At 44.8% G+C, this 25,755-nt stretch overlaps 1 protein-coding gene across 2 annotated transcripts in view; it reads right to left on the bottom strand.

Moving 5' to 3' along the window:
* Positions 1 to 25,755, bottom strand: part of zbtb47b (zinc finger and BTB domain containing 47b) — a 254,214-nt gene that overhangs the window by 163,457 nt on the left and 65,002 nt on the right. Inside the window, exon 1 of one of the 2 annotated variants that reach the window (XM_078536583.1) lies at positions 11,024 to 11,135. The exons of the other annotated variant lie outside the window; for it this stretch is intronic. Coding sequence (XP_078392709.1) covers positions 11,024 to 11,029 — 6 coding nt within the window. The 5' untranslated portion in view covers positions 11,030 to 11,135. Of the gene's footprint in view, positions 1 to 11,023; positions 11,136 to 25,755 lie in introns of those variants that run through there. 2 annotated transcript variants of the gene reach the window in all.

The following is a 25,755-nucleotide window of genomic DNA, read 5'->3' as shown; positions in this document are numbered from 1 at the left end:
ATTGATCTCTCCACCAAGGGGAAAAGTTCCTTCCTGTCTACCCTATCTACACCCTTCATAATTATATACACCTCAATCTCCTCTCCTCAAGGGGAAATAACCCCAGTCTAGCCAATCTCTCCTCATAACTAAAATACTCCAGCCCAGGCAATATCCTGATAAATCTCCTCTGCACTCTCTCTAGTGCAATCACATCCTTCCTTTAATGCAGATTCCAGAACTGCACGCAATACTCTAGCTGTGGGCTAACCAGCGTTTTATACAGTTCCAGCATAACCTCCCTGCTCTTATATTCTATGCCTCGGCTAATAAAGGGAAGTATCCCATATGCCTTCTTAACCACTTTATCTACCCGTCCCGCTACCTTAAGGGACCGGTGGACATGCACACCAAGGTCCCTCTGATCCTTGGTACTTCCCAGGGCCCTACCGTTCAAGGTGTATTCCTGTGCCTTGTTTGTCCTGCCCAAGTGCATCACCTCACACTTATCAGGATTAAATTCCATTTGCCACTGATCAGTCCATCTGACCAGCCCATCTATAGCCTCCTGTAATCTAAGGCTATCCTCCTCACTATTTACCACCCCACCAATTTTCACGTCTACAGATAGGGCGAAACACTTAAGAGAAAGCCCACTTTCAGGTTAGGTCATTTAAAGGTTAAATCCCACCAAGGATAAGTGTTCTCTCCGGCAAAGAACAAACTGATCTTTTGAGGGTTAACCTGAATTGACATTACATAGTGAAATAAACTTACAATGAACAGGAGAAGAACAGTACTGCCTCACAGCATCTTTGCCAACATTGAATCAATCCACTTCTGATCCAGCCAGTAAGCATACTTGCTGATCCCATGGCTAGCCATGGGCAGAGCAAACTGTTCATAGAGGTATACAGCAATATGAAAAAAAATCCTTTAACCTACTCATGCAATTTACTTCAAAGATACTGCATCAGCCCTGTAGTAACACTCTTGCCTATGAGTGAAAAGGTCAAGGGGTTCAAGTCCCACTCCAGAAATTTGAGCACAAATAATCGCCAGCGCAATACAGTCAGAGATGCCATCTTTTGGCTAAGACTTAAAACTGAGTCCTGACTGCCCCTTTCAGGTGGATGCAAGTGCAGGGAGTTCTCCCCGAGTATTTATCTCTGAGGCCAACATCACTGAAAGAGATTATCCAGTCATTATCCCATTGCTGTGCCTGGGAGCTTGCTGTGTACAAATCAGCTGCTGTGTTTCTTGCATTACCAGAGTGATTACATTGCAAAATAAATGTGCCTCATTGGCTGTAAAGCATTTTGGGATGTCCTAGCGTCATGAAAGGCACTATATAAATGCCAGTCTTTCTTTAGATAATTTAGGATTGAATCTGAAAGCTCTTCTTCACACAAATCAATATATTTAATGAAATTCAATACAGAACAGTTGATGCAAAAATGCTGAAAGCATTTAATAACCATCGGGAGAAACTGGAAGGTCTTTGAGTGGATAAACTGAGATGGGTTAAATGACTTTCCTCATCCATAAATATCTTGTGTTCATGACAAGGGAGGGGGAAGCAGAAGAGAAAAACAAATCTGTCCATAATTAAAAAAGAGATTTCCTGTGAAAATACAGCACTGATGTGACAAAAATGCCATTTGATGAGCATCACAGTTCTCTGTCCTTAGCAGTCAGTTGACCACAGGAATCCACACTTAAAAACGTTGACAAAAGATGCATGCGTATATGACACGTGGTCAACCCTTCTTTTACCACAATAGCATTAAAATTAGCATTTTTTTTTTAAAGGCGGCACTAATCAACAAACTGCAACACCGCACCAAACACCGAATGCAAACAGAGATTACTGCCTGAAAATCACATCTGGTTTAAAAAGGGCAATTTGGTATTAGAACTTGTGAATGCTTTTCGTGAAAAATAGAGCCAGCCGGTCTCAAGGTCAAGGAATGCCAATACACACTTATCTTTACATTACACCTTTAATGTGACAAAACGGACCATTATAAAACAAAGCATGACAGTGAGCCACAGGAGATATTAGGCCAGATGACAAAAAGCTTGGTCGAAGAGGTAGGTTTTAAGGAATGTCTTAAAGAAGGAAAGCAGACTGGGAACCAATGCCACAATTTTAAAATTCTTATCCTTATTTCCCAGTCCCTCCATGGCCTTACCTCTCCCTATTTCTATGACCTTCTCCAAAACTACAACCCTCCGAAATATCTGCACTCCTCCAATTCTGGCCACTTACACATCCTCGGTTTTAATTGCTTCGCCAGTGGCAGTCATCCTGTCAACGGTCTAGGCTCTAAGCTCTGGAATTTCCCCTCTAAACCACACTCTCTCTCACTCCCCTCAAAGTTGTTGTTTACTTCTGTAACTGACCAAGCCTTTGGTCATGTCTCAAACCGGATGGACCACCCAGCATCGACCTTGGCACCGGAAACGACAACGGCAATCTCAGCCCTGATAACCCTGCAAAGTCCTCCTTGCTAACAACTGGGGGCTAGTGCCAAAATTGGAAGAGCTGTCTCACAGACAATTCAAGCAACAGCCTGACATAGTCATAGTCATGGAATCATACCTTACAGATAATGTCCCAGGCACCACCATCACCATCCCTCCGGCAGGACAGACCCAGCAGAGGTGCGAGCACAGTGGTATACTGTCAGGAGGGAGTTGCCCTGGGAGCCCTCAACATCGAGTCTCATGGCATCAGGTTAAACATGGGAAAGGAAACATCCTGCTGATTACCATGTACCGCCCTCCCTCAGCTGATGAATCAGTGCTCCTCCATGTTGAACATCACCTGGAAGAAGCACCAAGGGTGACAAGGGCACAGAATGTACTCTGGGTGGGGGAATTCAATGTCCACCACCAAGAGTCGCTCGGTAGCAACACTACTGACCGAGCCCTAAATGACATAACTGCTAGACTGGGTCTGCGGCAGGTGGTAAAGGTACCAACAAGAGGGAAAAACATAGTTGACCTCATCCTCACCAACCTGCCTGCCGCAGATGCATCTGTCCATGACAGTATCGGTAGGAGTGGCCACCGCACAGTCATTGTGGAGACAAAGTCCCACCTTTACATTGAGGATACCCTCCATCATGTTGTGGCACTACCACCATGCTAATTGGGATAGATTACGAACACATCTAGCAACTCAAGACTGAGCATCCATGAGGTGCTGTGGGCCATCAGCAGCAGCAGAATTGTACTTGAACACGATCTATAACCTCGTGGCCCAGCATATCGCCCATTCTACTTTTACCATCAAGCCAGGGGACCAATTCTGGTTCAATGAAGAGTGCAGGTGGTCATGCCAGGAGCAACACCAGACATACCTAAAAATGAGTGTCAACCTGGTGAAACTATAACACAGGACTACTTGCGTGCCATACAGTATAAGCAGCAAGTGATAGACAGAGCTAAGCCACAACCACAACCAACGGATCAGATCTAAGCTCTGCAGTCCTGCCACATCCAGTTATGAATGGTGGTGGGCAATTAAACAACTCACTGGAGTCGTCGTCTCCACAAATATCCCCATCCTCAATGATGGAGGAGCCCAGCACATCACTGCAAAAGATAAGGCTGAAGCATTTACTACAATCTTCAGCCAGAAGTGCAGAGTGGATGATCCATCTCAGCCTCCTCCAGAGGTCCCCAGCATCACATCTTCTGCCAATTCAATTCACTCCATGTGATATCAAGAAATGGCTGAAGGCACTGGATACTGCAAAGGCTATGGGCCTCCAGAACTTTCCGCGCCCCTAGCCAAGCTGTTCCAGTACAGCTACAACACTGGCATCTACCTGGCTATGAGGAAAATTGCCCAGCTATGTCCTGTACACAAAATCAGGACAAATCCAACCTGCCCAATTACCGCCCCATGAGGACTCAAAACGTCAACTCTTTTCTTCTCTGCCGATGCTGCCAGACCTGCTGAGTTTTTCCAGGTAATTCTGTTTTTGTTACCGCCCCATCAGTCTACTCTCAATCATCAGTAAAGTAATGGAAGGGCTCATCAATAGTGCTATCAAGCAGCACTTGCTTAGCATTAATCTGGTCACCGACACCCAGTTTGGGTTCCACCGGGGCCACTCCGCTCTGATCTCATTACAGCCTTGGTTCAAACATGGACAAAACAGCTGAACTCCTGAGGTGAGGTGAGAGTGACTGCCCTTGATACCAAGGCCGCATTTGACCGAGTGTGGCATCAAGAAGCCCTAGCAAAACTGCAGTCAATGGGAATCAGGGGGGAAACTCTCCACTGGTTGGAATCATACCTAGCATTAAGGAAGATGGTTGTGGTTGTTGGAGGTCAGTCATCTCAGCTCCAGGACATCACTGCAGGAGTTCCTCAAGGCAGTGACCTCGGCCCAAACATCTTCAGCTGCTTCATCAATGACCTTCCTTCCATAAGGTCAGAAATGGGGATGTTCGCTGATGATTGCACAATGTTCAGCACCATTCGCAACTCCTCAGATACTGAAGCAGTCCATGTCCAAATACAGCAAGACCTGGACAAAATCTAGGCTTGGGTTGACAAGTGGCAAGTAACATTCGCGCCACACAAGTGTCAGGCAATGACCATCTCCAACAAGAGAGAATCCAACCATCGTTGCTTGATGTTAAATGGCATTACCATCACTGAATCACCCACTATCAACATCCTGGGATTGCCACTGACTAGAAACTGAACTGGACTAGCCATATAAATACCATGGCTACAAGAGGTCAGAGGCTAGGGATCCTGTGACAAGTAACTCACCTCCTGACTCCCCAAAGCCTGTTCACCATCTACAAGGCATAAGTCAGGAGTGTGATGGAATATTCACCACTTGCCTGGATGAGTAGAGCTCCCACAATGCTCAAGAAGCCTGAAACTGTCCGGGACAAAGCAGCCCGCTTGATTGGCACTACATCCACAAACATTCACTGCCTCCACCACCAACGCACAGTAGCAGCAGTGTGTACCATCTACTAGATGCACTGCAGGAATTCACCAAGGCTCCTTTGACAGCACTTTCCAAACCCACAACCACTACCATCTCGAAGGACATGGACAGCAGATAGATGGGAACACCACCACCTGGAAGTTCCCCTCCAAGTCACTCAACATCCTTTCTTGGAAATATATTGCCGTTCCTTCACTGTTGCTGGGTCAAAATCCTGGAACTCCCTCCCTAACAGCACTGTGGGTGTACCTACATCACATGGGCTGCAGCGGTTCAAGAAGGCAGCTCACCACCACCTTCTCAAGGGCAATAATAAATGCTGGCCCAGCCAGCGAAGCCCACATCCTATGAATGAATTTTTAAAAAACCTCTGTGGCTTAATGTCAACTTTTGCTACTGTGCAGTATTTGGGATATTTTTCTACATTAACAGTAGTATACAAAAGCAACTTTGTTTACTTCTATAAAGTGCATTTCTGAAAATTATATTTCACAACTTCACTCTCATTTCTGGCCTCTTTTGAAGATGGAAACTTCTGCAGGGGGCATAATTTCACAGGTAGCCTCATTATCTTTCCAGTTTGGATGGATCATTACTACATCATGTGGTGCAACTGCAGACTAAGCAATTGGGGAAGGCATGATATTTTTCATATGTAGAATTCATTCATATATGAAAATAAATAGCTCCCTATGATGGTGGTGGGGGGGATATATCTAATGTGGTCTGAATCAGTCACAGGCTGTGCAATGGAAAAGCTACAAAAAAACTCAATATTAAAGAATGGCATAAGTAGAATACATGACTAGAGTATAAGTCACCAGTGGAACTAAGCACAAGTCACGGCAAGCCAAAAAACCCAGATAAACAGGGAGTCACAAAAGTGTGTCTGTTTGTTTGGGATTGGGCAGGGGGGGTGGTTGGATGAGTGAGAGGGGGAAGGGAAGATGTGTACATATTAAAGAAGACAATGGAGTTTTTTAAAAGGAGGAAAACAGTCACTTTTACAGTCTGTTCATATTTGCATTTGGACTTTTATTTGCAGATTTTGTTTTAATTGCTCTGCAGAGAAATCTATATTTTAACAAATAAACCTGCAAGGAACTGTGTGTAGAATAATCTACTTCAGGCTGTGGCAGGCATGTGCCAGAAAGGTCATACCATTGAATGAATAGGAATTTACCCACTCAACACCAAGCAACCAGGAGAGGAAACATATGAGAAAGCAGGAGCTGAGCATACAAGCCTCATCAGGTTCTGACTGTCTCATTGCTGCTTTAGCAACCAGCTTTTTGCACACCGTCTTGCAACCTTCTTTATTTGACGAGACTAGGATTAACAGCGAGTCATTCACCAATAATTTATCAAGTTTCTGCAATGGTTCTGGAAATCTGTCCTGTGAATAGAGGAATCTTTTACAGGTCTGGAAGGTTACAGGTTTCAACCCATGAACTGTGCCAAGTATTGGAGAAGGAGCGAGTGCAGCAAGGACAACTGACCCCAGCCCCTTTCAACAGAGGGGATTTAAAAACTGAAATATTTTATCTTAACAACACTTCTTGCACAGAATAGCAACAACATGAAAACAAAATACACGACATAAAGGGTTTGGCTTATGAGAAATATGTTTATAAAAATGGGTCTCTCGAAAAAAAATTCTGTGCACTAGTTGGAAACCTAACTTGGGGTGAGATGGGGGGAAGCAAGGGTTAACTTTCCTAAAAATAAAAAAGTGAATCAGACAAATACTGAAAAAAATTAATTCTGGAGCTGTGCCAGGAGGAGTGGCTCAGGCTACTTTCAAATAATTAAAGCAATAGCAACTAGGTGGAGAATTTTCAGGCACCAGCTCAAAAAATTGAGCAGAATAATAACTAAGACTGAACACCGGGGAAATGGAAGGCAAAAACTCTGAGCAAAATTAAAGCCCTGAGATGTCTTTGCCAGGCAAGAGAAGTGAAACACTGACCTAAGGAGTAGCAGCATTAAAAATATCAAAACAGATTGTCTGGATCGCTTGTTCTATCCTCTTCCCCTCTACAATTGTTCAAAAAGCTGAAGCTCCTTTGTAAGCTTTTCTTATTTAAGGTGACTGTCATTATATACACTTCCAGCACAGAAGGATAACACAGCCCACCATGACCACCCTGGCTCTTTGTAAGAGCAATCAATCAATAGGTAATACCATTGCCCAGCTCACCTCCACTCATCTACATCAAAAGTTTAATCAGTCTTTCGGTGTCCGCTCCCCCCAAGAAACTCACAACTCCCTTTGCAGGTCTATGAATATGACACTGGATTCTATGCCATAGGAAGAATATATTGGCCTGGGAGGGCGTACAACACAGATTCACTGGAATGATATCAGGGCTTAAGGTAACAATTTGAGGATATGTAGCATTGGCTTGATTTGCATTCACCTGAATATTGAAAATTGAAGGGTGATCCAATCAAGGTGTCGAAAAAGATATAAGAATTAGATCAGATAAAGAGAAACTATTTCCTCTAGTGGAAGAATCCAGTAGAGGGTATCATTTTAAAATTCAAGTTCCTCTGTTCAGCAATGAAATCAGGAAGTCCTTCACAAAGGGAAACGGAAACTTGGAAAACTCGATCCCAATATGACTCTGGATGAATTGAGTGCTCAAGATTGAGATCAATACATTTTTATAAAATATGACTAACAAGGGATATGGAGCGAAGGTGGGTAAATGTGATTAAAGCACAGATCAGCCATTCATCTGAAATAAAAACAGAAAATGCTGGTAAAACTCAGCAGGTCTGGCAGCCTCTGTGGAGAGAGAAACAGAGCTAGCGTTAAGAGTCCATATGACTCTTCAGTGTTTTCTTCTTCAGAATCATCCGCAGTATTTTATTTTCAGCCATTCATCTAATTGAATGGTCGAGTAGGCTCTAAAGGCTGAATGGCCCCTGCCTGTTCTTATGTTCACGGAACCAGTTTCCACTGTATCCAATGATATAGCAACTCAGTCTACATATACACAGGGCAGCCCAGTGGAACCAGTAATAGAAATATAAGTAAAATGAGACTGACTTGGAGAGGTTGCTCTCCAGACATCAGAAGGAAATAACAACTCAAGTGAGATACTGAGAAACAAGTTGACTCTTGAATCTGAGATATGGTTATTGCTATTCTCACTGTAAATGTTATTGATTTTATTTTAAAGATGTAACATTTTAAATTTTCACTGCTGAGCAGTTTTCTCACTTAAAAAATACATTCTATACTGGAGGCCAACAACCGACTATTAAAGTAGGGGAGGACGGGGAAGGATGAAATCTCGCCCAAATTTGAAATTGAAACATGCAGCAATCAAAGCAAAACACTTTGGAGGCTGGAAATTTGAAATAAAAACAGGAAATGCTGGGAATATTCAGGTCAGGCAACATCTGTGGAGAGAGAAACAGAATTAAAATGTCAGGTCAATAAGCTTTCATCAGAAACTTAACCAAGTTTCTCTCTTCACAGATGCTGCCGGTATTGTTGTGTACATGCAGTATGAGGTTTGCTTTCAGACAAACAAGGAGCAGGAGAAAGCCACTCGGCCCTTCGAGCCTGCTCTGCCAATCAATAAGATCTGGCTGATGTGACTGTAACCTCCCACCTATCCCTGGATGTGAACATACCTCTCCCTGGGCCCCTGTCATGTCATCCTCCTGGCCCCTCCCTCGCCTTGACTTCACTTTTTCTTTCAAAAATGGCAATTTTAACCAGAGCCACTTGACCCCATCGACAAGAATTTTCCACCACGTCCTTTCCATGTTTGAAAGAATGCAATTATCATATTTAAATAAAAATAAATACGTTAAATGTTCAATGCAGAGGAAATAATTAAGCAGTTAGCAACTTAAATATGTATCAATATTACTGCAACCTTCTAACCTTTTTCAACAATCAGGAAAAGTGTTGGCAAATTTGGCTACTGACACTTCATTGTTTATTTAAACACACCCAAAATTTAAATTTATTGCAATGTTGCTTGCAAATGTAATTATGAGCAAAAAGGAGCATTGAGTTGTGTGAAATATTCCAATCTTTACAGTACAGTGCTATAAAACTTTTCCAACATCTTGGTAAAACTTGAAGAAAACAAGAATGCCTCCCAACTTGCTTCAACAAGACAAGCTCAAGGGTGGAAAAACATTAAAATATACAAATTTTCTTTAAATATACACAACAATTAAACAGCTTTAAAATAATGTTGGATGATATTTCATGTCATCTTGGGATAATATGTTGCACAAGCACAATCTCTATATATTAGATAAGAACAATCTGAATAATACAATGCACAAGCACAATCTCTATATATATTAGATATGAACAATCTCTCTGAAGTAACAAGAATAATCTGGATAAGAAGAACAATCTCTCTGGATAATATATTACGTTAGATATGAAAAAATCTCACTCGAACAATTCTTGGGTAATATATTAGATATGAAAATCTCCCTCTGGGTATTATGCTAAGGGACAGTCTCTCTGGATATTATTATATTGCATTAGAACAATCCCTCCGGATAGTACATTCGATGTGAACAATCACTCTGGATAATATATTCGGTATGAACAATCTCTCTGGATATTATAATATTGCATGAGAACAATCTCTCTGGATAATACATTGGATATGAGCAATCTCTCTGGATAATATATTTGATATAAACAGCCTCTCTGGATATTATTATGTTGCATAAGAACAGCCTCTCTGGATATTATTATATTGCATGAGAACAATCCCTCTGGATAATACATTAGATATGAACAATCTCTCTGGATAACATATTCGATACGAACTGCTTCTCTGGATTTTATTATATTGCATGAGAACAATCCCTCTGGATAATACATTAGATATGAACAATCTCTCTGGATAACATATTCGATATGAACTGCCTCTCTGGATATTATTATATTGCATGAGAACAATCTCTCTGGATAATATATTCGATATGAACTGCCTCTCTGGATATTATTATATTGCATGAGAACAATCTCTCTGGATAATATATTCGATATGAACTGCCTCTCTGGATATTATGTTGCATAAGAACTGCCTCTCTGGATATTATTATATTGCATGAGAACAATCCCTCTGGATAATACATTAGATATGAACAATCTCTCTGGATAATATATTCGATATGAACTGCCTCTCTGGATATTATTATGTTGCATAAGAACTGCCTCTCTGGATATTATTATATTGCATGAGAACAATCCCTCTGGATAATACATTAGATATGAACAATCTCTCTGGATAATATATTCGATATGAACTGCCTCTCTGGATATTATATTGCATAAGAACAATCCCTCTGGATAACACATTAGATAAGAACAATCCCTCTGGATAATATATTAGATAAGAACAATCTCTCTGGATAATACAAAAATAATGTGGATAATAAGAACAATCACTGGATAGTATTAATTATGAAATTTCCCTCTGGATAATATTGCACAAGAATATTCGGGTATTAATATATTGCATGTGAACAATATCTTTAGCTGATGTATTCCATATGAACATTCCTCTTATTTCTCTCGCTGGAGAGGGAGAGAGGGGGAAAAGTCCACATTCTCTACACCAAATCTTTCGCAACAAGTCTGCGCTGCGACTGCAGCTAAAGGAGGCTCTGCTGTCAGCGGCCTCCCGGGGCAGCAGCAGCAGCAGCAGCACCACATCCCCGGGGTTAGGCCCAGTCCAGCCCAGGCCAGGCCCCGGCCTCCCTCCCCAACAACAGCCCGGAGGAACAGACGACACCCGTCGCGCCTCGATTTCCAGCACCGCCGCAGCTTGGCTATCCAAGTCCGGAGGCTCGCAGCGGCCTACAAGGCTTCCCCTACCAACCCGTCCCCCACCTCCACACCCCCCTCCACCGACCCCCGGTGAGGACGACACCGGAGCGGCGGCGGCGGCGGCTGAGGAGAGGGGGGGGGCGTTGAGAGAGGTGCCGTGTCGAGTCGAGTCCCGTCCCCTCCGAGGGTGGGGGCGGAAAGGGTTAATTTAACGCCGGCCTTTGATTTTTCTTACCCACATCACTCGGCTCTGGCGACCGGAGCGGCGCCTCGGCTCGGCTCACCCAGCCCGCTCGGACCGGCGGAGCCCCGTTTAACCATTCGCTGTCCCGAGAGCTGTCACTCAGAGCCCGAGGGGGCGGGCACTCCGCAGGCGAAAACTCACCGGGGGCGGGGTGGGGGGGGGGAAGAATTACAAATTGGGAGAACCCCTCCCCCCCTCAATGTCACCGGGAGGGGGTGTGACAATTACAGATTGGGAGACCCCCCCCCCAACCCCCACAAACTCATCAATATCGCCAGGAGGGGGTGTGACAATTACAGATTAGGAGACCCCCTCTCATCAATATCACCGGGAGGGGGTGTGACAATTACAGATTGGGAGACCCCCCCCTCATCAATATCACCAGGAGGGGGTGTGACAATTACAGATTGGGAGACCCCCCCTTATCAATATCACCAGGAGGGGGTGTGGCAATTACAGATTGGGAGACCCCCCCTCATCAATATCCCCAGGAGGGGGTGTGGCAATTACAGATTGGGAGACCCCCTCTCATCAATATCACCAGGAGGGGGTGTGTCAATTACAGATTAGGAGACCCCCCCCTCATCAATATCACCAGGAGGGGGTGTGTCAATTACAGATTGGGAGGCCCCACCGCCAACTCATCAATATCACCGGGAGGGGGTGTGGCAATTACAGATTGGGAGACCCCTCCTCATCAATATCACCAGGAGGGGGTGTGTCAATTACAGATTGGGAGGCCCCACCCCCAACTCATCAATATCACCGGGAGGGGGCGAGACAATTACAGATTGGGAGACCCCTCTCCCCCAACAATATCATCGGGCGGGTGAGTGCCAATTACAGATTCGGAGACCCCCCCCCCTCATCAATATCACCAGGAGGGGGTGTGTCAATTACAGATTGGGGGACCCCCCCCCCCTCATCAATATCACCAGGAGGGGGTGTGTCAATTACAGATATTGGGACCGCCTCCCCCTCATCAATATCATCGGGGGGGGGGGGGTGTCAATTACAGATTGGGAGACCCCCCCCATCAATATCACCAGGAGGGGGTGTGTCAGTTACAGATTGGGAGACCACCTCCATCAATATCACCAGGAGGGGGTGTGTCAGTTACAGATTGGGAGACCCCCCATCATCAATGTAACCGAGGGGGGAGGGGGGATGCAAAATACAGCCCCCTCCCCATCAATTTTGTCAGCAGAGGGTGCAGCAATTGCAGACTGGGAGACCCCACCTCCACCAATATCACCTGGGGGGGGTGCCAATTACAGATTGGGCGACCCCCCCCCCCCTTCCCCTTCTTACCAAATATCAACAAGGGGGTGTTGCAATTACTGATTGTAAGGAGGGGTGGTTACTCCAAAAGTCGGGGGCCGGAGGGGGAGGTGTAGCGATTAAAGAGAATAGGAGAACCCCCCGCCCACCCCACCCCACCCCATGGTAATGAGAATGGTTACAGCACAGAAAACCCCCATTGAGCCCATGGCAGCTCACTGCAAGAGCAATTTAGATAGTCCCACTCCCTTGCCTTAAGGACAGGAAACCTCCTTCATACCACCGAGCTGCCGGGAGCATCCATCGCCACTGTCAAGTAAATCTCTGACTGAACCATCTTTAGTGTCGCTGAAATAAGGCCCTTAAAAACCATTGAGAGGGAATGCAGTCAATTGAGACTGAGCCCACCCCCAGAATCAGAAACTACTGTGGCATTTACAGATTGGGAGCTGTACCAGCAAGAACTGTTTTTATAATGAACAAGCTTCTATCAATAAAGTATCTTATGACATCCGCAGGACATTATTAAATGTTTCAAAGCCAAAGAAATATAAGCAAGTGTGTGGCCATTACAGCTATAGGAAAAGATCATACTCTGGCACTAAAAGGGATTGGTTATAGTAACTTGGGATCCAGAGAATCCCATCTTTCAAAGCAACTGGGGAGAGTATTGAGAGGAAGGAATTAAGGTAGAGGGGGGGTTCCAAAGTACAGGACATGATTGGAAGGTGTTTTGAGCTGCGGGGGGAGAAAGGAGCAGGATATTCCCCAGTAGCAGAATGGATCCAGAATTACCATCCATCAGTGCGGAGTTGAAAGACCTTAGTTGCGAGCAATAACCGCGCCCCCCCCCACCATTGGGAAAGAGACTGGGACTAGGAGTAATTTGACAAGGAAGTATTCAATGAACGGCATGGCACTAGGAAGTTCTGAGGAACAAAAGGACCTCGGCGTGTGTATCCATAGATCTCTGAAGGCAGAGGGGCATGTTAGTGGGGTGATGAAAAAGGCATATGGGGCACTTGCCTTTATCAATCGAGGCATAGATTACAAAAGTAGGGAGGTCATGTTGAAGTTGTATAGAACCTTGGTGAGGCCACAGCTGGAGTACTGTGTGCAGTTCTGGTCGCCACATTGTAGGAAGGATGTGATTGCACTGGAGGGGGTGCAGAGGAGATTCACCAGGATGTTGCCTGGGATGAAACATTTAAGTTATGAAGAGAGGTTGGATAGACTTGGGTTGTTTTCATTGGAGCAGAGAAGACCGAGGGGCAACCTGATCGAGGTATACAAGATTATGAGGGGCATGGACAGGTGGATAGGGAGCAGCTGTTCCCCTTAGTTGAAGGGTCAGTCATGAGGGGGCATAAGTTCAAGGTGAGGGGCAGGAGGTTTAGGGGGGATGTGAGGAAAAACTTTTTTACCCAGAGGATGGTGATGGTCTGGAATGCACTGCCTGGGAGGGTGGTGGAGGCGGGTTGCCTCACATCCTTTAAAAAGTACCTGGATGAGCACTTGGCATATCATAACATTCAAGGCTATGGGCCAAGTGCTGGTAAATGAGATTAGGTAGGTAGGTAGGTTAGGTGTTTCTCACGTGTCGGTGCAGACTCGATGGGCCAAAGGGCCTCTTCTGCACTGAGAGATTCTGTAATAGTTGCTTGTGTAAAGGGTAAACACACATGCATTGGTTGGGCTTAAAATGCATTTCGATGTTGTAGCTTCTTCAGATTTTCCATGAAACTGGATACGGGGGTGGGGGGGGGGCCTCCTAAGGTTATCAGCTTCCTCGTCCACCTCAACAGAATCCATGCGTCTGTCGACTTGTTACGCGCTAATAAAACAGGTTTTTTTTTAAACTTTGCAAACATGGGGGTTTTGCAAACAATGATTCCTTTGGACTGTTTGGAAGTGGCAAATATTTGCAGGAAGCCCTCATGTTTTTTTTGTTCTTGGGAGGTGGGTGACGCTGGCAGAGCCCCAGTTATTGCCAATCTCCAGTGTTCCAGACAAAAGAGCTTAAAAAAAAAACACTGTCCTACTCACTTCCCTTCCCAACGTGACATTTTTTCTATTTCCCACACTGGCTGTGCTGTGGCCTCAAAGCAACATAGCCCAATTAACGCTGGCCAACTCCAAACTAGAACAAGCATTTATACCTTGGGGGAGGAAGGGGGAAATGAAAGTCTACAAACGCTTTCTCTAACTACCTTCAACAACTTGCACTTTCCTAGCGCCTTAAAACGTAGCAAAAATGTTCCAAGGAGAATTATCAAACAAAACGTGACAGAGCCACTTAAGGCAATTAGGAGGGGGGAAGGAGCATCTTAAATGAGGGAGGTGGAGGCTTAAGGAGGTAACCCCAGAGCTCAGAGAACCAAGGCTTCACTTGCCAGTCACTTGCCCATTTTTGTTTCAAATTAGCAAAGGCTAAGCACAGCCATGTCAACATACGAGAGCTCAGAAGGGCCCAGTTAGGAGCACCAGGTCTATCTCAGCAGCCAGAGGTAAGGAAATAATAACATCAGCCAGCGTTCCTGCTCTTGATCACAATCCTTTGACCATACCCTCCCCCACCACCCTGCACTTGTAGATGTCAGAAAATGACGGGTTAGGGCTCCCCCCTAATGCCAACTTCATCCCCTCTATCCACAATCTGTCAATACCCACTGTCCCCAGCACACATTTGACCACTCGGGCGAGGTATCATAGTATGCCTCTGCAAAATAGTCCGTCTTTGTCCATTTGCTGCTGAACGCCTTATCCAAACCTTCATCTCTAGACTTGGCCATTCCTGCACTCTCCTGACCGGCTTCCCAACTTCCACCCTCCATAAACTTGAGCGTATCCAAAATTCCACCATCTGTATCCTAATCTGCTGCTCATTCTCCTGTGCTCGGTGACTGGTCCGCGGTCCAACACCACCTCAAAATTCAAAATTCCCACCTTCAGGTTCAAATCCCTCCCTAATTCTGTAACCTCCTCCAGCGTGACAACCCTCCCAGTACTCGGTGTTGCTCCAGTTCTGGCTCTTGCTTGTCATCCGCTTCCTCCACCCCTTGACAGCGCGTGTCTTCAGCTGTATGGGCCCCCGAGCTCTGAAATTCATCCTCCACCCCAGCCCACCCAACCCCAGTTCAGCAATGCGGAGAATCGAAGGCACAGATTCTCACACTGGGATAAGGCAACATTGTCAAGGGAATCCCCCCCCCACGCCCACTCCATCCCCTTATTCCAGTGCCTATTCTTCCAGCACAAGCCTGGTCGGTAAGCAGCAACATGCTATCCAACTGCAGATGGCTTCACCGCAAAGTTTGTTCCTGTCCTCGGCTAATATCCACGTTTGTGTGCGTGTGCGTCAGCAGGAGTCACTCAACCGAAGCCCCGACTTACTTTTCACCCCCCCCCCCCCCCCTTTTGCCGTAATGACAGCAGTTCAGCTGCTAATTTGGCTGAAAGCAGCAAACTCTGGGGATTAAAATGAAGAATATTCTGGTCTATAATGTCTCAGCACTACGCTGACAGGGCAACCATCCATGGCTCAGTAGATACCACTCCCAACCACAGAATCACACAGTTGCAGAATCACAAAGTTGCAGATTAGAGTCCCACTCCTGAGAGCCAGATGCGGAGGGAGTGCTGCACTGTCAGAGTTGCTGTCCTTCGGATGAAACGTTATGCCTGTCTTCCCTCGGGTGGACTTAATAGATCCCATGGCATTATTTCGAACAGTGCAATTATCCCCTAGCCAATATCTAAGGTCACTATTATATTGCTTGTTTGTGCAAGTTTGCTTTGCACAAATTGGCTGCTGTACTTCCTATATTCTAACAGTAACTACACTTAAAAAAAACCTCATTGGCTGTAAAGTGCGTTGGGTTTACAACCCCAAGGTTGTGGAAGGCACTATATAAATGCAACTCTGTCTTTCTTTAAACATTGGGCCATTGGAGAAGCTCCAGTGAAAACTTCAACATCCTCAAAACAACAAAATTAAAATGTTACCTTTCAAAATGGAGTGATGTAGAGGCAGGCGAGAATAAATGGCATGACTTACATAGGTGATGCTGAGTCCTGACAAATTCACTGCAACCCTGGTGGAAACACCAAGACAAAACGCCAGGTTTCAAAGCCCATTGTTTTGCCGTAAATATATTGAACCACCACAGACAGCCCTGCTCTATGCACCAGTCCTTCAGAAACTAAACATCTCATCATTAAAGGGCAGTGAGTAACTGACACACAAGTCATACAGGACACTTCTTTAAAAAAAAAATACAAATTGCATGCTTTCACTTTAAGGCTTGCAGCAACCAGTATCCACCTCATGACCAACAAAAAGAAATCATAGTCAATAGAAAATGCTGGAAATACCCAGTGAGCACCTAAAATGCTAGATGGTATTTTGGGTGTAGTCCCTTTCTTAGGGGAATTACATCTTCAGCAAGGGTCAACCGAACAACTTTAGCCGTGCTTTTTTTCCAGACGCTCTTCGGCCTCCCACTTTCCGTCATTTCATATATTCAGCACTGTCACTTTCTATTTTCTTGAAATCACCTCTTAAGCACCACTGCAGCTCACATTGATGCAACATAGCTTTCCCCGCCCTCCTGCCTGCCTGTGGACCTCTGAAATTAGGCAAGGCCGCTCCTCCATACAGTCACTATGGACCCTGGGCTCAAGGAGGAGCTCAATCAAATGGCCACAAGCTGGTAACGAGCAAACGTGGGAAAGACTGAAGCAGAATTCTTAAAGTATCTTCAAAAAGAATGCATTTTAAAATGCCACTACCGCATCGCAGAGTGTCAAGCTGATCCAGCAAGTAGCGCTCTTCCAGCAAGTAGCGCTCTTCCAGCAAGTAGCGCTCTTCCAGCAAGTAGCGCTCTTCCAGCAAGTAGCGCTCTTCCAGCAAGTAGCGCTCTTCCAGCAAGTAGCGCTCTTCCAGCAAGTAGCGCTCTTCCAGCAAGTAGCGCTCTTCCAGCAAGTAGCGCTCTTCCAGCAAGTAGCGCTCTTCCAAGGCTGGGGTTAGGGCTTCTTTCAGAGGAAACCTCAGTGCATCTGGCTGAAATGGGAACACTTCCTACAGAATTCATCAGAAGGATCGATAACCACTGGACAGGGATTTAAGGTATTTGGCAAAAGAACCAGAGGGGAGATGAGGATAAATGTTTTAAAAAGCCATGAGTTATCTGCTTGAAGTGATGGTGGAAGCAGATTCTATTGAATTACGTAGAATCTTACCGCACAGAAGCAGGCCATTCAGCCCAATGGTATTTATGCTCCCCATGAGTTTCCACTATCTTACTTCATTCTTTCCCCCCCTCATGTGCTTAGCTGGCTTCCTCTTAAATGCATCTAAGCTATTCACCTCAACTAGTCCATGTTGCTAATGGGTTCTCACCACTCTGTAGGTAACAAACTTGCTCCCGAACGAATTCCCTATTGCATTTGATAGTGATAGTAACTCTCAAAAAGAAATTGGATATATAGTTGAAATGGGATCTTGTGCCGGCTATGTGGAAAGAGCAAGGTGGGTGGGACTAATGGAACAGAACTTTCAAAGAGCTGGCACAGACACGAATGGGCCAAATGGCCTCCTCCTGTGCTGGGCAATTCCAGATTCTAGGAATTGGAAAGTGTTGGATTAAAGCACTCTTCTTACCAGAGGGCCAAATTCACCAAAAAATATTTGCTACATGCAATTAACTTCTGACAGTATCAAGACTATAACTACCCAAAGATACTGTGTGCAAAGGGCTAATTTAACTGCAATGCTGTTACTGAGCTTATAAAATGGTCAATCTATGGAACAAGCTCTCTCAGGAGAGGGTGGAAGCAGTTAGTATCAATTCATTCAAATTAGATAGATTTCTTTCATAATTTTATGATATAGGAATAATTTGAGACATGGCATTGGTAAGTATAGCATGCTTGGGAGGAAAGGAGGGTGTGATTGAACATAAAACTCTCCACCACTGGAGGGGGTTTCCTCCATTATGTCAGGGTCTGTTGTAGACTAATTGATGAAGTTTAATTGTTATAATCAGTCAGTCATCAATTTGATTATCATTGTATTGTGCGACTATCAGGATAGTAGAAGGTGAATTAGACTGTGGCCTTTAACTGGTCTAGCAATTCCCATGTTCCTATACAGTTGTCATTCTTTAGCCAATATTTTAATAAACACTTTGTCGCTTCAATTTACTCTCATCTGTTACACCGGTGTGTGACAGGCCTGGAACATACACAAGATGATATGAATTAGGAGGAGTAGGCCTTTTGGCCTACTGATTGAATCATTCAATAAGATCATGGCTAATGCGCTTGTAGCTCAACACTACTTTCCCAACACTACTACCCCTTATGACCTTTGACTCCCTTGTCAATCAAGAATCTATCATTCAATGACCCAAACTCCACCACTCTCTGGGGAAGAGAATTCCACAGATTAACAACCTCTGAGAAAAAATAATTCTTCTCGTCTTCGTCTTAAATGGGATACCCCTCATCTTTAAACTACGTCCCCTAGTTCTAGTCTCTCCCACAAGAGGAAACATCCTTTCAGTATCCACCCTGTCAAGTTCCCTTAGGGTCTTATATATTTCAATAAGATCACCTCTCATTCTTCTAAACTTCAAAGCATACAGACCCAACCTGTACGAACTTTCCCCATAACATAGCCCCCCTCATCACAGGAATATGCTGAGTGAACATTCTCTGAATTGCTTCTAATGTAATGATATCCTTCTTTAAGTAAGGAGGCCAAAACTGTACACGGTACTCTAGATGTGATCTCACCAAGGTCCTGTACAACAGTAGTAAAACTTCCCCATTTTTATATTCCATTCCCATTGCAATAAATACCAACATTCCATTTGCCTTCCTAATCACTTGCTGTTCCTGCATACTCACTTATTGCGATTCATTTACCAGGGCACCCAGATCCCTCTGTACAGCAGGGTTGTACAATCTCTCTCCATTTAAATAATATGCTGCTTTTCTTCTTTCTTCCTGCCAAAGTGGACAAGTTCACATTTTCCCACATTATAATCCAGCTGCCAATTTTTTGCCCACTCGCTTAACCTATCCGAATTCCTTCGTGGACACATCTTGGCAACTTACTTTCCTACTTATCTTTGTCTCATCAGCAAATTTACCCACCGTACATTTTGTCCCTTCGTCCAAATCATTGATCTAGATGGTAAATAGTTGAGGCCCCAGATCTGATCCCTGTGGCACTCCACGAGTTATAGCTCGCCGATCAGAATATGACCCATTTATCTCTACTCTCTGCTTCCTGTTAGCTAACCAATCCTTCATCCTTCCTGTCAGCTCGCCAATCCACCATTATTCACTTTTTTTTTTAATTTAAGAAGTGCAAAATGCTCTTCCTAGACGCATCAAGTTCCAAAAAGCCCTACGATCCCTCCACCTCTGGCTTCATAGGCATTCTCCTGCCACCCCCATCCTTGGCAGCTGTGCCTTCAGCCATCCAGACCCCTAGTCTCCAGAATTCCCTCCCCATACCTCTTCATTTCACTCTCTCCTCCTCCAATATTCTACTTAAAATTTCTCTCTTTGACCAAGCATTTGTCACCTGTCCTAATTGGATTGATTTTACTGAAAAAAAAAATCTAAACAACAAACTGCATTATTCACGCACAAATGGGCCAATTTGGAGGAAGAGGTAGCCTGCAAATCATAACAAGTTGCTGGTCAATTTGTGCCAGTCCGCCATTAACTTGGCAAAAATTGACATGTATTGCTTAACCTCTGTGATTGTCATGAAGCTGTACATTTGCACGTTAATTTTCTGTGTGTGTTTATCAGGTAATTAAGTCCAGTAATTAACAGCAATGCTCAAATACCCTTTAACAGTGTGATAATTGTTACTTACTGACAATCAATCTCTCTCTTGCCCAGTTATTAGTGCGGAGCCTCATTCTTTCAGGTTGTGAAATCTTTTGGGAGATTTTTTAAATGTCAAGTGTTGAATTTAATTTTTTTCTTACCTTTCCTTTCTTCTCCCTCTTTATTCAGTCTTTCTTTCCCTCTCTTTATTCTGTGCCTGATTCAGCATTGAAATTGCCCGCTCTAGTCCACCTTCCTCTGTTAATTTCACAATCCTTAAATTTATTTGGCCATGGGGATACACCGCTTCTCCATTGTCCACAACAGTCCCAGATGTCCTGCTGCCATTGCTGCGCCATTACCAGCTCTCACTTTCCACAAATAAAGAACCTCAAACCTGAATGTGCACAAAGTCTAACTAACGGGGCACACTGCAAGATGCTCCTCTCTGGATTCCCGCCTCCTCCTTTGCTTCAATGCCCGATTATACTCCCATGAAGAGCCTAGGGATATGCTACAACAGTAAAGGCGCTCGATCAATCCAAGTTGTTGCTGAACAACATAACCTCTGACCATAATATACTGACAGCTGCTTTATTCCCGCTGCAGCATGAGAGGACATAGCTCTACAGTTTTAGAACATCCACAATTACACTTTCCAAGATTCAATTGTCAAAACAAAAAGCTACAAGGAAGGCTGTGTGAATCCGAGGTGCCTGACTCCACAAGGCAGTACAAGCCCAATGGTAGCAACAATAAGTATTCCTTAGTTCATACAGAGGTCTCAAAATGCTTTTCAATTAAGCAAAAGGGAGGGGTTGTGGGATGAGCAGCAGTGAAAGGGGAGACAAGGCTTATGATACAAAGTCCATCATGGGTCAAAGATGTGGAATAAATAGCCCCTTTATACAGAAGGAAGGTACAAAATGTAGTTGGCATTGCATTAGAAGATAGAACTAACTACGAGAGTAGGCCCGTCACAAAATAGACCTCGAGTTCTAAACACACAGATAAATCATATTGGTACTTGACTTAGGAAACTGAAGATTTATCCTGGCCCAACGTTTAAAATAACTTCGGCAGAGGCCCAGGAAAAAAAAGTGACGTGTCCACTCTCTGGGAGTAGGGTTTGCACGGTCCTATATGAAGTAGCTGGGGTTAATATTATTTATCCCTGCAGATCTAAGCAGTGAAAGGACTGGGCTTCTGAATTAAATTTGAGGAAGTAGGCAATCTAATGTCGTAACAGGCCCAGAGTCTCAAGGACAGGGCTGCTGCTTGTCATCAAGCCAGATAGGGCATACACAGCAGCATCCTTTTATGACTACATACAGGGTAACCCAAAGCACTTCAGAGCAAATTGAATGTGTTTTGAAGTGGATTCACTGTGGTATTGTAGGAAACATTGATTAGCCATACCAAGGTCATGACCAGGGACTGTACACTGGGTATCGATACCACATAGTGCAGGAAATCAAGTGTCATCCAACACACTTGAAACGTTGTGTTAATATGCTTCCTGTATGAGGCACTTAAATTATCACCTCAAATTGCTTCCAGCACTAACACTACCAATCACTCTAATTCAAACCCCCCCCACCCCACCACCACCCCCTGCTACACAGCTCAAAACACTGTCCCAGCACCGACCAGGTTTGGAAGGTTAAAGTTTGCAGTTGTATTTTCTGGCAATTATAGCTAACCTAGAACAATACACTGAAAGAGAGATCAGCAACTCCGGGGAAACATCAAGTGCCAGCAATGTACTCTCTCAAACTAGCATGACAACAAAATCTGATCCTGGCTTCTGCCAAACCCCCACCAGCATGCACTTTTACAGCAGGTAGTAATCAGGAACAGTAATACTGGTTGATTCCCTTCCCTCAACAGCCCAAGAATGTTGAAACAATTTGTAACCAACACAGCCCCCATCCTCCTAACCCATCTGCACCCCACCCCATCATCCCGATGCCATTGACTAAGATCAGTCAGCTCAGGAATCGAGCCCGAGGCCTTCAGGTCAGTGTGGTTCGAATCAGGAAGTATGTGAACCACAGGGCCAGCAGAGAACAGATGAAAGCCAAATGATACAGAAGAACTTGGAGAAACTCCAAGTTTGTGTAAATGCCACAAAGCAAAAGGGTGAGCGAAAGTTATAAATACGTTCACCCTCCACCCCCAGCCTGTACTTTCAACCTAGTCTTCTTAAATAGTTGCACATCAGATTATCCGCATTCCTTGTGCTGTGTGTTTCACTGCATATGTGGCTGTTCAGTTTTGTAGTTGCTAATTATTTTCTTCTGGCTGGTTGGCTAAGGAAGTAAAGGGAACGAGTCTGAACCACACAGAGAACTGTGCAAAACGGACTTCAATACTTCACCGCTGTTAACATTTTACGAGTTAACCAGTGGACGAGGCAGGCAGACTGTTTCTGGTGTCAGCTGGTAGCACTCTCGCCTCTGAGTCGCAAGTTTGTGGGTTCAAGTCCCACTCCAGGACTTGATCTCAAAAATCCAGGCTGACACTCCAGTGCAGGACTGAGGGAGTGCTGCATTGTCAGAGGTGTCAATCTTTCAGATGAAAAGTTAAGTCGAGGCCCCATGTGTCCCCTCAAGTGAATGTCAAAGATCCCACGGCACTATTTTGAAGAAGAGCGGTTGAGTTCTCCCTGGTACCCTGGCCAATATCTATCCCTTAATCAATGTTACAATCATTACAAGTACTGATGATTATCCAGTCATTATCCACATTGCAGCTTGAGAGAGCAAGTGCACAAATCGGCTGCTGCATTTCCGACCATACAATCTCAAAAGCATTTCACGGGTTGTAAAGCTTTGGGTTGAGAGATTTTTTTTTAAAAATTTGTTCATGGGAAGTGGGCATCACTGGCTAGGCCAGCATTTATTGCCCATCCCTAATTGCCCTCATTCAGAGGGCATTTTTAAGAGTCAACCACATTGCTGTGGGTGTTGGGAGTAGTTGAGCCTGGAAATTACAAGCATGAATGAGGTTTCAACAGCAGATGGACTATGGTAGTATAATGGAGGTAGAGTTAGCTTTTTTCCATTGCAAGGCTTTGGCTAAAAACCTAGAATACACCAGTACGTTCAAGGACTTGAGAGGAAAAGGAGGTCAGACATGACAGGGTTGTAGCATGGACAGAGGGGCAGGTGGCGATGACTGGTTTTGAAAGTGAGTAACAAAGATTGTCTGAGAAGAGAGAACAATGTGCAATGATAGCATCAGGGCTGGAAAGGGGAAATTTGGTGGCTCGCAGTTTAGAGGGAACAGGTGTGAGGTAACAGGCAGTTGGCCAGAAGGATGAGACAATCCGGCAGGTTTATCTCGACGGTGAAGGGAAAGAAGCAAAGTAGACAGGTGAAGGAGTTGATTCACAACATGGTGACAAAAAAAAAAACCATGGCCAGAATTTGACATCCCGCGGGCGGGTATGCACCCGACCTGTCTGGCCACGAAATAGCGCGAGACGACGTCAGACAAGTGTCCCAATGTCATCATGCACTCGCTCGGCGGGTGTGCCCACCAACAATTAAGCCCATTAAGGAGGCAATTGAAAGCGATTTTTCGTGGCCTGTCCACCAAACACAAAAGGCCAAGTAGCCTTTACATTTTTGCTCAAACCTCGATCCAGGGAGGGATGAAATCTCCATGGGGAAATGAAACAAAAAGGAGATATTTGGGAACTAGTCTTTTTGTTTTAAAATGAGGTATGCTTTCAGGTGCTTGATCGTGCTGCATGGACATATTTTGCGGCATTTTTGTTGTTTATTCAGTGGAGGTCTGCAGCTCCCTGAGGCCACTGGCTTTGGGGAGCTGACTGGAAACGCTCACTAGCACCAGCGGTGACATCGGAGCCCGCTCTCTTCCCACCCCCACCAGCAGTGCTGAGCCTTTCTCGCGCGTTTCACACTGGCTGGCCGTTAATTGGCCAGTCAGCGTGAAATCATGGTCGGGGGGTGGGGGGGAGGGGTCACAGTCAGGGGCCCCGTTTCCCATCCGCTCCTGGACCCGCCAATCGCGTGCGCCTGACGAGCAGAAACCTCAGGCCCATGAGCTTCTTGCATCTATAGTTGTGGTGAGGATGTTTGGTAATGGGGAAAGGAAGCCAGGTGGGGGTCATCTCTGCTTCTTTACACAATGCTGGAATTGACAAAGGAGGGTGGCTGGTGCTTGATACGGTTCAGCCAAATCAAAGTCACGCTGGAGGTTCGATCAAGTTTGCACCCTTAAATGGTTCCTTCTGCTGCTCGGTGTGTTCGATTAGGTTGCCACGAAGCAGTTTAGCATGTTTTATTACCTTAAAGGCTGCTACATAAATGCCAGTTTGTTATTGCTACGATGGAAGAACGAAACCAGCTCAGACTTAGACCTACCCAACACTTCTGAAGAGACACTTCTGGAAGAGGATGTCTCAATCCACTTGAGAGTCAATTCAGGCCTTTGACACCCAATTTACACTGCCCAAGCAGCGAAACAAAACTATCAAAGTCCATATGACACCATGCCCAATTCCCACACCGTTTGATAGTCGCGTTCATCAAGCAAGGTTTAACCCCCCTTTTACAGATCCAACTTGTGGCAGAGAATTCCACATCAGATCCGCCCTCTGCGCCAATGAATTTTCTTGTAAATTTAAGTTCTTTCGTAATGACTTCCAAAGATTGCAGGCTCATCGCCGCATTGCCAACCAACGAAACAAGTTTTCAAAGTTTAATTCATCACAATTTAGTCATGTAACACCTCTGGCTGGTCACCCCTTCACTTGCCCAGCTGTAGTGAAAAAACATTCCCCCCCCCGGCCCCACCCCAAACTTATGAGGGGTCTGGGGCCTTCACTGACATATTCAGTAATAAATACACAACACTGTGTAATGTCTCACTCTCTAACATTGAGCTTATATGTATATTGCCGAGAAGATGTATAATAAAATATAGTATAGTCACCAATCCGAAATTTAAGAGAAATTACGTCAATTCAGTGAATGTTTAGAATGTGGAACTCACCACCACAAGGGGTAGTTGAGGTGAACAACATAAGGGGAAGCTAGATAAGCACATGAGGAAGACAGGAATAGAGGATATGCTGATAGGGTTAGATAAAGAGGGGCAGTAGGAGGCTCACGTGGACCATAAATGCTGAAAAAGATCCCGCTGGGCTCAACACTCTCTTTTTGCTGTAAAACTGTACATTTTTACTGAAGGAGGCACGTCATCTTACAGCACTGCAGTAACAGTCCAGAAGCAGGGGCGAGGGGGGTCTTTGACATAATGCTGGCTACAGGTTTGCCTTTAGTGTTGACACTTTCATTTTTCTTAAATAAATTACCCGCACTGATTCAATTGCCAATTCTGGGTGATGACAAAATGTCCTTGGCATAAATAAGGTATTGGCTTTATCAAGTCTCAAGTCACACAATGAAGACTTTCACCATAACAGAGGGTTCCATCTCAGAGTTAAATTACTTTGTTGGTAGTGTACAAAAGTTCGAATTGGCTTGTGCCACATTTAAAGAGGACTCCCAAAGCTAGGCATGCCCTCAGTCACATTTATCGTGGCATGCAGAGAGTAC

This window comes from Cetorhinus maximus, chromosome 3 (assembly GCF_964194155.1).
Source record: "Cetorhinus maximus chromosome 3, sCetMax3.hap1.1, whole genome shotgun sequence".
NCBI lineage: Eukaryota > Metazoa > Chordata > Chondrichthyes > Lamniformes > Cetorhinidae > Cetorhinus > Cetorhinus maximus.
This window is presented reverse-complemented; position numbering and strand designations above follow the sequence as displayed.